The 13509-nt window shown below is 42.0% G+C and overlaps 1 protein-coding gene across 2 annotated transcripts in view; it reads right to left on the bottom strand.

The window, feature by feature from the left end:
• LOC110952125 (pleckstrin homology domain-containing family G member 3) overlaps window positions 1–12081 on the bottom strand; it is a 36100-nt gene extending 24019 nt beyond the window's left edge. Inside the window, exons 1-2 of one of the 2 annotated variants that reach the window (XM_022195506.2) lie at window positions 11888–12081; window positions 5327–5394 (exon numbers count right to left, since the gene is read on the bottom strand). In XM_022195506.2, the coding sequence (XP_022051198.2) occupies window positions 5327–5375 (49 nt within the window). In that variant the 5' untranslated portion in view covers window positions 5376–5394; window positions 11888–12081. The remainder of the gene's footprint in view (window positions 1–5326; window positions 5395–11887) is intronic. The other variant, XM_022195508.2, reaches the window with a different exon arrangement.
• Between the last annotated feature and the right edge of the window lie 1428 nt (window positions 12082–13509).

Raw genomic sequence — 13509 nt, 5'->3', positions numbered from 1 at the left:
CTTATACCTAATATCGCTCTGTTCGTGTACCTGGGTTATCTGTTCTGTTCCGCAGAACAGGATGAAAGTATTAAAATCTTTGTAAATGGTGTAGTGCATAATACAATGTCTTCTTGACTGAAGAGTATTAGGAAACAAACTAGACACAAACAAGGGTAATAACTACGTTTGTTAAAGATTACAGTGCCGGTTCCAAACTCCGCCATGGAAAATATTACAAGCATCAACAATAGATAATAACAATCCTTGTCAAGAAATATTTCAAATATCTCTATAAAACAAAGTTATATATATATATATATATATATATATATATATATATATATCATAAATAGATGCATTTTTTTTAAATATATAAAGGTCTTAAAATATCAATACTTGCATACCTTCAAGACGGAACTCGTGTGATTAGTCCAATAAAGCAAGAGGGCTGAGACAACAATTGTCAAAGTCCAGGAACAGTTCTAAATCAACTTCTCCTCACCCCTCTCCAATGTCTCCAACTTCTGTGACTGAACTTTTAATATGATGAATGATGAGTGTGTGCCTCTCAGTTAAAGAGAAGTTGTATCCTGAAGAGACACACCTGTATGACTATTTCAGCTGAATTTACCTAAGTCTGGCTTAAACCGAAATGTACCTACCAGAGAGTCTGTGCTAAAGGTCCCTACCGTGCTACCCTGTGTAGCTCATGGCTTTTTGTTTTTTAGGCAAATCAAGTGCAAAGAAACAGGAACAACACAGCCTATGTTTATGCTTTACATGCAAATCTGAAAGCCAAAGCAGAATTAAATATTAGAAATAGATCTTTGTCCTATGACTGGAAAACTGATATGTTACAATGAACAAAGTGCAGCCCCATGGTTCCTCTAAAGATCTGCGTCTTGTGGCCTGTCTGTCATTTTCATCAGTGTTTAGGTTTTTCAGAAGGAGAAAACAAACAATTAGAGAATGTGAGAGTAACCACACTGTGGACAGAACATCCTACAGATAAAAACAAGCCCCTGCCTGCTCAGTTATTAACCTTCACACAGCTGCTCCTGCTTGATTCATAGTGACTCATGTATCAAATGATGATGAATTTGAACCCAGCGGGAAGTTAGTCATATCTAAAGTCACCTTGCGATATTTCTCCAGACGCAATCTGTAACTGCATGATCAGCGATGTTAAAACTGAAATATTGGTAACTGAAGTGCATTGTTTCATCACATTGAATCATCTGATACGACTAAGTTGATTGGGTTCCTGGATCTGTCTTGGGAGCTTCATACATTACTTCTATCCCCTTGGGACACACGTTTCTTTACAAGTGCTTGTAATTTGGGATGCATCTACAACCGACATCTCCTCAATAAACTTAACAACTTTTCATACAACAGACCTGTATATTGTTTGACGAAAATCATAGCTCAAAGCACACTCTTGCTGTCTTTTCATCATTGTCTTTATTATGGTGGCACAAAGTAACTACTCTGTGACTGCCACTCGCCACAGGAGAACTTCCACCTGCCACATTAAAGCTTGTAACACGGTTAAAAATCCTAGTTCCTAATTGGCGGATTAATGTGTTCACTCAAAAGTAAGGAAACAACAAAAACAACTTCAAGCTAGCTCAAGAGGAGACTGCTAATCTGCTAACTTATTCTTCTGTTTCTGACCCTGCATCCCTTGGGAGGATAAAGAGGGAATCGTGCATTGCACTACTTCTTAATAAAGCCCTTCTGCCCCTTCAGATCCACTCTGAACTTCCTTTTTCAACACCCCTTCACAACCTTTGGCAATCAGCTCCTCCCCCAATGGCTGTTGGGAGACATGGGAGGTAGCCTTGCACTGATCTCCTTGGGAAAAACTCCTCCCCACCTGGCAACGGTGAATGGCAGCCCCCCAGGAGGGCATGAGGTGCAAGCATAAGGGGTGCCTCCGAGGATTAGGCCTTAAGTCTTCACAGACCATTATCAAACAGCATGAGTCAGAACACTGGTGATTAGACAGTGAGACCGATGGCCTGATTTGATTTCTTATTCCTTGATAGAAGAAAGAATTTAGGTCACTTCAAGGGTTTTCTCCTTTTAACAGTCCTTCATACGTACAGCACGGTTTTAATGCCATGTTAATAATTAGCCTGAAGGTCGGTAAATAAACTGCAGTGGACAACAGAGCCTGAATACACACACAAAGTGAACCTACATTCCTCACTGACAGTCAAGGTCAAAATGTTTTCACTGGAAGCTTTTAGGGAATTCTGCTGTTTCAAAGTGAAACTAACTCTGCGTATTGAGTGTACCTAAACATTGAAATATTTTTGTAAATTTTTAGTTTCTGTTCATGGTGGTGGTGGTGTACCTGTGGATGCAAGGCAGGAGTTTAGCTAAAAAGGTGGCTACTACTAATAAATTATAATATAATAATATAGATTCAAAAAAAAAAACAGGAAAAGGGGAAAGACATAAATCACTTCACCAGCAACAAAGAGATATGTTTCAGGGAGGGAGATTTCTCAAAGTACCAAAAGGAGAAAACTCCTCAAAAAGTTCAACTTTTAATCCTCTGAAACTCCCCTGTGCTGAACCCAGGCTCTTAAAGGATCCAACCGTGCCAGCTGACCTCAGTGCATAGGCATGTGATGATCCACTTAGGAAACTCCTCCATCAACAAGCCCCCCCTCCAAGAGCTCTTCAGGCGATCGCACACAGCGAATCCAGGATCTATTCAGAACTCACATTTCCTCTGGGCAACACACACTTCTGGGCTCTGAGGTGTGAGCTCATTGTAAACCTTACCACCAATCTGACAATCTACAACCAAACTGTTGTCCTGTTAGCGCCTCTCTGCAGAGTCCACACAGACTGGCGGCAGGACAGCTGTGTGAAGTGTGGAGGGGAAAAGGTCGGTGAGAACACTTCCTTCACTTAGCATCCAGCTGTTGTTACATGCAGTGTTATAAAGGGTGTGGTGGTATTGTTCTTGGTGTTTAGGTCTTAATTAAACTTACTGTACACTGCAGTCAAATGAAAAAACTTGCTCTACTTAGTAGCTCTGTCAGTCTTTGTGTATATTATGGAATGCTCAACAACCATATGCTTTTCTTATGCTCTAATAAATCACCAGAAACAGCATTAATTACATCAACAATCATTTACAATAACATATTATTAAAATGCCCTCAACATTGTTATGGCTTAGTGCCATGTCTGCAGTGTAATTACATTTGATGCATGGCATGCTTGCTTAACTTAATGTTAGGTGCTGAAGCTGATAAGGGTTTTATAGATTCAAATGGGTTTTGAAGAGGCCATCGAACAGGAACAACTAAAGCAGAAAGCCTGTAAGTAATGTGGGTAATCCACCGGAAGAGCACTATAGAAGGAATGCTATTGTGGGAGGCTGTAAAATAATTTACATTCAAATAAATTCTTTTGTACAGAGAATAGGAGTTTGAGTTCCAACAGGAAAATGAATTACAGTGAATGCAGCGCTCTATAAATTTGATTAAAGTTATGCAACACTAGTGTGGTTTTGCAGACATACAAGACAAGCGGCTGCTTGGAGTTTCAGTGCATGAGTTCAAATCTTCACTGAACAGGAGTTGCTGCAGGTTCACCCGAGGCTGTCTGTGATTAACGCTACAGGCAATTAAGCACAGAAAGAGTTCCAGTCCATGAGCTCCATTAACAAGCCCACTCAGAGACACAGCCATCCCTGCCATCATCTATCTATGTCCACAACCCTATGCCCACTGGTCTGGAAAAGCTGCAGTGAATGGAGATGATCCATCCGTCCCCCCAGAACCCCTTTAAAGCTGTACATTCTGCATACACAGCTACATTCCTGCTTGGGGTTAAGTAGGTCAGAGGGAACCTTTATCTTTGAGAGAGTTGTTTCATGCAGCCTCAGGTCTGTTAATGCCTGGCTGAGCCACCGTCATTGGATTGACAGCCTGGACATGCATTTGTACTTCACAGCGAGAATATACTTTGCATGTGGGCGACCAGGATCATGATCATGCTGGTTCACGTTCCACCATGATGATGGAAGTTTGACTTTGATGGAAATCATGAGGGGTTTCCATCATTCACTCTGTCTGGGAAAAAAATCCCAGAATAGAACAATAAAAAAATACTTTGAGCAGCTGAAAAGAACATCTTAGCAGGTTATGGTTATTTTTGTCTGATAATACACGATGCCATTCAAAGCCTGCGAGCAGTAGAACAACTAACACAAGTTCTTTTTAATTCAAAATCCTTTGACTGCTAAGAGGAATTGGAGCTGGATTGTAACTACAACCTTTTTATTGTTTACCTTGACCAGACTGGGTGCTTCCTTTCATCGTGTGCATTCCTCCTGTCAGTTAACTACATTCAATCACCACCTCACACAGATAGCACATTACCAGCAGCCCTGCCCCTTAATTACCATCCATCCATCCATCCGCAGCGAGCGAGCCAGGTCAGTCACACTTATCTCTAACTAGCTCATAAACAAATCAGTCTGAAAATGTTTCAACTGCAAGTGGGCGCTCTGTCATTGTCAAAGTGATTTTGTACAAGATATCTGAGCTGAAAAATGAGCTGTGAGAATGTGCAGTAGGTGCAGAGTGGCCTTTTCTGGAAATAGAGACGCAAATTTTCATGAGGGCAGCACACATGTCCCCTTAAAAGCCTCTTCTGGCCAAAGCTGAACCAAAGGGACAGGCGCGGGGGGAAAAAAAGCAACCACTGACACATTAATATTCTTCAGCCAAAGTGGAAGAATAGTGCCAAATGTGTTCAGTAGAGAGGAGAGGAGTTGAGGGGGTGGTGTGGAGTTGAGGGACAGAGCAGGCAAACAGATACAAAGAGGCCCTGTGTCAATGCCGTGGCTCTCCGACTGAAGATAATGAACGCTAAAATAATATGTAATTTAAGTGGCCCCCAGCATACAAGGTCAGCACCACTGGCTACACTAACCATCTTGGCTGTCAGTGTTTCTGACACGTTCTGGTTTGACGTGCGAGTGTTCAGGGGTTTCAGCTGTATGAAGGGGATTGGCCGAGCTCCACAGCTACACAAAGAGCCTCTCTGCCAGCCGGGACTGTAGGAGGGGAGTTCATTGCTCTCTCAGCTCTGCCTCTCAAAGCCTCTACATTTCCGCTATTCTTCCATTTCTAGCATTTTTCCATTCACCTCTGCTGTACTTCTGTGTTATGTTAGCAAACTGTCCGGGGAAACCAGATATACCAGGAGGAATAAACTGATTTATTAAGACTCTGTATCATAAATCTGGTCAATTCACAGAAAGCAATTACCAGAGTGTAGGACATACTAAATATAACTGCACTGATCTTACCTTCCCCCATTGGGTCCTGGTGGAGAGCAGAATGGGACCCCTCTGGCATGGCACGCAGGCCTCTGGAGCTGACAACAGAAAACATTAAGGGTCAAAGAGAATCTAGGAATTACATTGCCAACACTTAGAGTAAAGACCGTGTTGGTCTCTTTACTCTAAGGTACCCTTCTGTCAACAACAAGCTCATCTTTCGCTCTCAACTAGACATGGGTCTTATATAAAAGGGGAATTCTTCTCATTCCCCTGCTCACATCTCTCCGTTGGCTCATGCCAGTCACTTGGTAACGCTTAATGAAATTGAGGTTGAGGTATGTAGAGCCAACTGTGATATGAACCCCTGCTAATCAGCACAAAATGGGCAGGAGGGAGTCCAACTTGACATAAATGGACACTCAAGACACTCTGCAGCTACTAAGTAAAGCTTAAATATTGGAGAACCTTTCTGATGGTCATCTGCGTGATACAAATACGAATTAGGCATTATTAATTGAAACATGCCTAAAAAACATCTTCTCAAAGTGCTTTATCAAAAAAGAAGTTACCATATAGAATTACTGTGAAATACAACAGGTGAATCCAACACAAAGAATTCATTTTCCTTAAACATGCTTTGTTGGTATACATTTGCTCAGGGATCCATATCACATCAAAACAAGCCTCTCATTATCAGTGTAACCTTCCAGTGAGATTCCAGGTTCAGCCCTGGTGGCACGTATTTTTATAATCCTTTATGCCAGACTGTGGTGTTCTTAATGATGAGCTGTGTCCCCTCGGAGCCGCAGCGCTGCCAGTTTCTCACACCACTGCCTCTCAGTCTCCTTACAGCAAATTAACACTGTGCATGAGAACTCGTCTCTCTGCGATTCCTGGTCAGCCTCCGGCCTTTTAAACATCACATTCTTGGACCAGCTAGATCAGAGGAGCAGGAATTCTTCGGGGATTAGGATGGGCATTGTTCCTAGTGCATCTGCTGGCCACTGTGCCGAGCTGACAGCCAGGCCAGCCGAGGCAAAACCGAGTGCACTGCCAGGAGGTTCACCAATTAAGATGTGCAGGAATGCAAGGAGAGAAGTCACAGAGCTGGATCTGCACATTAAGATCACTGCTTCACTGCAGCCGGCACTACATTAAAGACTGCTTCCTAGACAAAAGATTCTGTGCAAGAAAACCCTTTCTATTCGCTGTTCATCTTGAGGCAGACTATAACAAGTGAAAAAAATAAACATTCAGTTATATTAAAATTAAAAGAACCTCTATGTTTAGCTTATTTATTTGACGTAGTCTGTGCGCTTTCAGACCACTGGTAGCACTAGGAAGGATTTTTTTTTTTTAACCAGTGAGATCATTTGTTTGTAACTCCTACAAACGCAAGAATGCAGACACACAGCAGCAGGATGCACAATCATGTTGATGGCTTCACAGAGTTCCACTGATTTACTATGTGTGGCGCTACGTAAAGCAACAAGGGTAAGATGACTCTATCAAGTAAGCATAGATGTAAACAATACGAGTTCTTAAAAAAACTAGCTTTGAAACAAACTGATCATTAAATGCTGTTGTAACAGAAGGAGCATATTTAGATTTCAAAATATTGTAAGAAAATAATAAACATCAAATTTAAACAAGAAACACTGTTCTTGAGATTTTGCATCCTCACGGAATGTCCTTTATATAGACCCTTTAATGACCCACGTCACGAATGACGTCACAGCTTTAGCTGGAGGCAAAAGAGGAAGCCCGCGGCCGTGACCGAAAGGCGAAAGACTGAGGGACTAGGCTCTGTCAACTTTTCTAAAATGTCGTCCTGCTGTGTTTTTGGATGCCATAATATGAGGAATGACATTGGCGAACGCAAATTAAAGTTTTATAGGATTCCACCGAACACTCGTGCTCAGAGGGAACGAAGTTGTGGTTAAATGCACTGAGGCGAAAAGACTGGACAGAGACGATCAGCTGCAGTCAATTCCAGCCATTTTCAGTACAAAAAAATCGCTAATATTCTATTTGTAAATAAAAAATATTGAATTCAATTCAATTCAGTTCAGCTTTATTCCAGACACTGGGTCCAAATACACACACCATAAGAACAAGGACACAACAAGACAGAAAAAATCACATCTAAAAGTGGTTTATACCAGCGGATTCATGAGAATCTAAGCTTTCCATCGGCGTATAGTGTTTATATAATCGCGTTTGCAGCCTTCGGACATTCTTTAAATTCCTATGCAAATTAGTAAGTGTACCGCCGATGGTACACTGAAGTTTAACGGGTTAAAAATGCTCGAGTTTGCAGCGCAAACTCCCAGCGCAAACTATATACTCCCAGTCCCGCTTGACTTCTCGCTCCGCTTTTGCCTCCAGCATAAGCCCCGCCCACAAAAAACGTCACAATGTTTGTAAACAAATAAATGGTCTATACATAAGCATTAACGTTTTTAATGCTATTAGGATTACAAATCAACAAATCCAACCAAGACTACCATTTTAATTTGCAGTTCCTTGGCCTAAACATACATGATGGTAGTCAACAATCTTGTTGTGGAGCAAAGAGCACTACAAATGCTGTCAACAGCTATGCTCAGTGTCGTCTATGCAGAGACATTCCTTAAGTCTGAAGCCTCCTCTGTCTTGGACCAAGCTTGTCCAATTGATTTTCAAGTGGTGAGTTGGTTTATGTAACCTACAAGAGCTGCACAGATGTTGACAGGCAAGCTTTGAACTTGTTTCAGTCAACAGTGAACTAATAAAATCCTCTGATAATCCCACCTACTATGACCTCTGAACTACCCCTGCCTAATGACCAGACCAAAACTATGCTAATCTGTCTTTGGTCAACGAGAGGCTAGACTGGGAATAAGTGGCTCAAACCTCGATACACTCCAGACGTCTGGGTCTTAAAAATGTTTTTCCAGTGTCTTATCAAAGCCCGCTGGTAGGTGTAGAAAGATGGTTTGAATAGAGACTGTGAAAATGCTTCAAACTGTCTAACAGGACATGGTAAAGCAGTAAAATCCACAACCCGAAACATCTGGACAGAATTCAACAACCATAACTCGCTTTCACCTTGTATTTGCTGACATATGGCGATTTCAAATCTTTGTTTTCCTAGGGAGGGGGCACGGCCAAAATTCAAATCCTAAAGAAAACACCATCATATAGGCCAGCATTCATGCCAAGCTGCCCACCTGTGCTTGAACTGGCTGCTATTTCACACAAGTGGAGAGCATTTGGTTCCCACAGCTGATGACTGCATTACCCGCAGCATGAACCTCCCGCATGGGAATTTGCAACTTGCCCCTTAATTGAAGACAGATGCCACAAGAGCCAATCTGATGGTTATTAAAAGAAAGAACTGCAACGGATCATTTCTTCAGACGCGCTGATAAATTTCCTTGTTCCTCTAATCGACAGGCTTTACACTGATCCAGGGAGTCAAAGCCTGAATTCCTTTCTTTAAACAAAACAAACAGATGATTAAGCGGCGCAAGATGCTGGCCAAGATACAGCACTCATGCAAATGAAAAGGAAATTTATACCTAGTCATCACCACAGATACGCCTAAGAGCTTACTCTTCAGAAATATACACAGACAAAAGCATACCTTGAGCCAAAATCTTTGGCTTGACATGTTATAGGAAAAGTGTCCTCAGGGGGTGAAGAGTCAGGAGTGTTTTTCACTATTGACAGTCTGTTAGGGTTATGAGGGAAGTGAAACCAGTGAACATGTCTACAGAGGAAAACAAGACTTCTCCTCTTGGGTAGACATGCCACTTTCTCTGTCTCTTCAGGAAGACTCACAGAGGGCACAGACAAGTCAGTGAGGAAGTGACATCATCTTTATTAGCAAAAGTCTTTATTGAATACCAAGATTCTGGCCAAAGCATTGACTGTATGTGCGTGAATTATAATTTAAATGCAAAATCAAGATGTATAACAGTATCCAAAGAAAACTGCCAACTGCTGCTGCACACAATAAACAGTTTGGGCACAGCATCGGAATCCAAAAAGGAACACAATCAGTTTTTTGTGCAACAATTAAAAATGCAAATTGTTTTTTTTCCCTGGTGCAGAACGAGTAGATGCGAGCAGGAACTAAAAATAGCCCAGAAAATTCCTGCTGTGATTCTCTCTCACAGTCCGAGACCTACCGCATCACGGTGAATAAAGCGTCTACCCCAATACGGCCCACGGGAAACTGGGAGCATGACATAAGCCCCGTGGGATGTCTACAGCCAATCACGGTGCGACAGATTTCCATAAGACAGCATTGGTCCACACGGATGTTTACATTCAGAGCAAATAAAAATCCAACCTGGCATGGCTTTCAGAGGTTTAGAGTCCAACAAGCTAACTGAGACAGAGCCTTTATTATTTCAGCATCGGTGCCATGTTTATTTTGCATGACCTCACTACTGCCCTCTTACCCCGTTTAGCCTTGCAGAAAATACCCCCCAAAACACAGCCTTTCTATGAGTGCCCTCTTTCCCACATTACTCCTGCAGTTTGTCCCCTGACACACAGGCTTTAAGAGGCTAACAGCTTCTCATTCACTGGAGAAAACAATACGCCCTGATGGTCGCTCTTCAGCTCAATCAAATCCACATCCTTCACAAAGGCGCTGCCCTAACCTTCCCCCAGACACACAACATACCAGCTTCTTCTGTCTAACTGCATTTCTACGCATACTGCTTGGATGTGGTGATAAGTGATCCATCGTCATGTGCACCCACAGGGCACTTTGAAGAGTTTTGCCCATATGGTGCACGTACACTCCAGCCAAAATAGCCCTTAATGACAGAATAATCGTTTCCTACTGCTGTGAAAAAGGAGAAACAGCTATTTTCACCTCCCCACTAGCGACCGATAACCGCAGAATGCATACCTGGCAAGTGAGACTGGCAAGTGCCATCTCAACGGACAAATGACAAGTGAAGTCTTCCAGTTCTTCACAATTATAAGAGGTAGACAACCAGAGGGTGAGCAATCCTCCATACTGTCCTACGGTGTTTGGAGGTAAAAGGCCAGGACTGCTGAGTAAAATTAGACGACAGGTCTTCAAATAGATTTGCCATGTGCCTGTTTAAAGGTATATTACACCACATCTGCAGACAAAAAGCTCCCTAGTGCCTTTATGAGGGCTTGTCAGTGTTGCAATGACAAAAAAACAGAGTCAGACCTCCCTTGGGTGTCTGGAATGCTAAATCACTTATGGCACTCTCTCTCCGCTTTCAAATAAACACAATGTTGTTAGGTCTGAAAGTCAACCTTTAACTCTCACAGTGTAATCCTAGCTCCAAGTTGTAAAAACTGGAGCTTAAGGGCCTCATGAGATCCAGGTCTAAGCAGCATCAAATAAGCACTGAACCACTAAATCACAAAGAGGGTGACTTATGAGAAGCTCACATGCAGGGTTTAAAAATATAACGCCTCCATAGATGAAACCACCTTTGTATTCTACAGCTCTTGTAATTTTATCACAGCTGCAGCATACCAAGACTCTGAAAGAAGGAACTGCGAGCCAACTCGGAGATCCAAGACACACTTGGGCAGTTTCCTGTCTGGACCACCTATAAGAGAGCACTGTTCATCTCACCGAGGCAACCTTTATCTGCAATGAAGTTGAGACATTATTGAGCGAAAGGTCAAGTGAGGTCAAAGAAGCAGAAGATGGAACTTTTCAGTGGTAATTGATTGATTTTGTCCTATTCTTCTTTAACAGCTGATGGGGAAAGCCACTGACCTATGAACAGCCTGCATTTAAAACCTCACTGTTTCTCACTAGGGTGCTCATTAGAAAAACAATTAGGTCTGCTGGGGCCAAGCATGGTCACTGTAGGGGGTGAAAACTGGGATGCAGGGAAAGAGGAAATGGCAAATGACTCAACTGCAGAATGAAGATTGGTTTTCCTCACAAGATAAGTCTGACATGAGTGCTAAAGTGGAAAATCTCTCTCCCTAAAAAAGAAAAAAGTACAGACTGGTCAGCCTATCCCAGCTGACCAAAGTTCATTCAGCTGAGAGTGTTTTACTTCAAAGACAAACACAACTTATCTGACTGAAACTCCTGCTCAGTGCAGCGCTTCAGGCTTGGAGCTTGTGAAGTTATATGTAGCAGATAATGCACCTAAAATTTGGTTGCAATACCTGTAAATAATGGAAAGTTATAGGTGGAGGAGCTCATCATAAGGAATGTTTTGGAGGACTTTATATGAGCTCACGACTCAAAATGTGAAGTCTTGTCAGAAGTCACAAGCAAAACACATGCACTCATATGTTTTGTATCTTTGACACTTTCAGGCGCTTTACATAGTCTTTTTTTTTTTTGCGAAAATTGAGTAATTGGTCGTTTTAATGTCACTGCTCGTTTTTTGAAATCGGCAAACAGAAAAGACAGAAAATGAAAACACAGTGTTTCTCAACAGCCCTCAATAACACACCATAAATATCGACAGAATAACCGAATAAGACTCACATCTGACATGTACAGTAGCTCGCCTTACCGTAGTTAAGCCTAAAGTTAGCTAAGATTTGGAAAACTTGTCCAAAAAGCAGCTCACGTACCGAATTCGCCAACTTCTTTCCTTCTTTGCCGTCCCCAGTTAAACTTTTCCTCTCTGGGTTCTTGTTAAAAATGTTGTAGTTACTCCGTCAGTGTCGTCTTTTCACATGGTACACGCAGTCTGGACACGCAACATCCCGCAGCAGGTCATCAGCTCGCAGCGCGTCCGACAAACCAAACACACTGATGCACCTCTGAGGAACGGCAAAGAACCAGCGCTGCCTTCACTGCCCGTCGGAAATGTGACCACTACCAACAGACTGCATAAGAATGTAAACGTCTTCTACTTTTAGCTCATATTAGCAACTAAAAAACGTGGATTTTACACTCGCTATGCTACTTTAACCTTCAAATATACGAACAACACGAGCCACAACATATCTGCTGCGGTTAAAGGCAGCACAAAGTATTATTTTGTTTACAATTTTCATCCTCTATAACAAATACTATAGCTCTAAGTGAAGAGATGAACGTTATTAGTTTAGTTTTGTAAAAGCGAACTTTTGGAACAAACAACAACAAGCAAGCAAACCATCAGAGGTCACTCGTTCAAAGAGTATCTATTTTACAACAACGCCCTGAATGCAGCAAAGGAACGCCTGTTTTTGACAGGCCAAGAGTCAGAGGTGTTCCCACATCATAACATCTGGACTGCATGATTTGGTCATATCTTTCAGTGCAAGATAGTTTAAAACAAACAGAATGCTGGAAGTGAAAAGTGCTTTTATAAGATATATATGTTTTAAACTTTCACTCTTGGAATCTGTATGCAAAACAATGACAGGCTTGTGAAAGACATAACAAATTGTAACCCTGCCAATTACGTTTATGAGGGTCAGGTCAGGAGAATGGGAGGCTCACAAAGGATGGCTTCAGTGAATCAATGGGTAGATGCTAATTTATGTGGGGCGCTTTTGCTTTGCACGATCCCCTCTCTCTGCCATCCTCCTGGAAATAATCTCAGGGTCCCCATAGAAAGCTGAAGAAAGACATATGCTGGACGACTTTAGTCAAAGAGTCAGCAGCTCTCATTGTCATTAACACAGATGGACAGAGCATGCTTCAAACAATCTACAAAGTTGTTCGAAATTTATTTCAAAGCAAAAGATGTGCAGTGATTATACGTTGGGTTTTTTGTTACCTATATATATATTTAGAATTGGTGGGATAGACTTCATAGAGGCTTTTCACATTAATAAAACTGACTGCACACTTGTTTAAAGTTTAACATCTGACAGACCAGTGTTGCCATCTGCTGGTAATACTGACAAATGTCTGTGTCAGGCCTAATACAGTATGTTGTGTTGTTTAAAACAACGTAATACAAGTAACCGATGCACATAGTCACTATGGAGCTGTGGTTTATGGTTTAGGACAGTTTAAACCTATTATTCAAATAAAATTCACGTGGTCTCTTAGACCCCATTGCACAGGCTCTCTTTAGTCCTGTAGAGATCAACTAGCTGCCACTAGAGGTCCCTAATGCACAAGGTAAAGTTCATCCATCCATCCATCCATCCATCCATCCATTCTCTATACACCGCTTTATCCTCACTAGGTAGGGTGGCCATACATCCTCTTTTGCCCGGACATGTCCTCTTTTGAGAGGCTGTCCGGCCTGTTC

The sequence above is a fragment of the Acanthochromis polyacanthus genome, chromosome 1 (assembly GCF_021347895.1).
Source record: "Acanthochromis polyacanthus isolate Apoly-LR-REF ecotype Palm Island chromosome 1, KAUST_Apoly_ChrSc, whole genome shotgun sequence".
NCBI classification, from domain to species: domain Eukaryota; kingdom Metazoa; phylum Chordata; class Actinopteri; family Pomacentridae; genus Acanthochromis; species Acanthochromis polyacanthus.
This window is presented reverse-complemented; position numbering and strand designations above follow the sequence as displayed.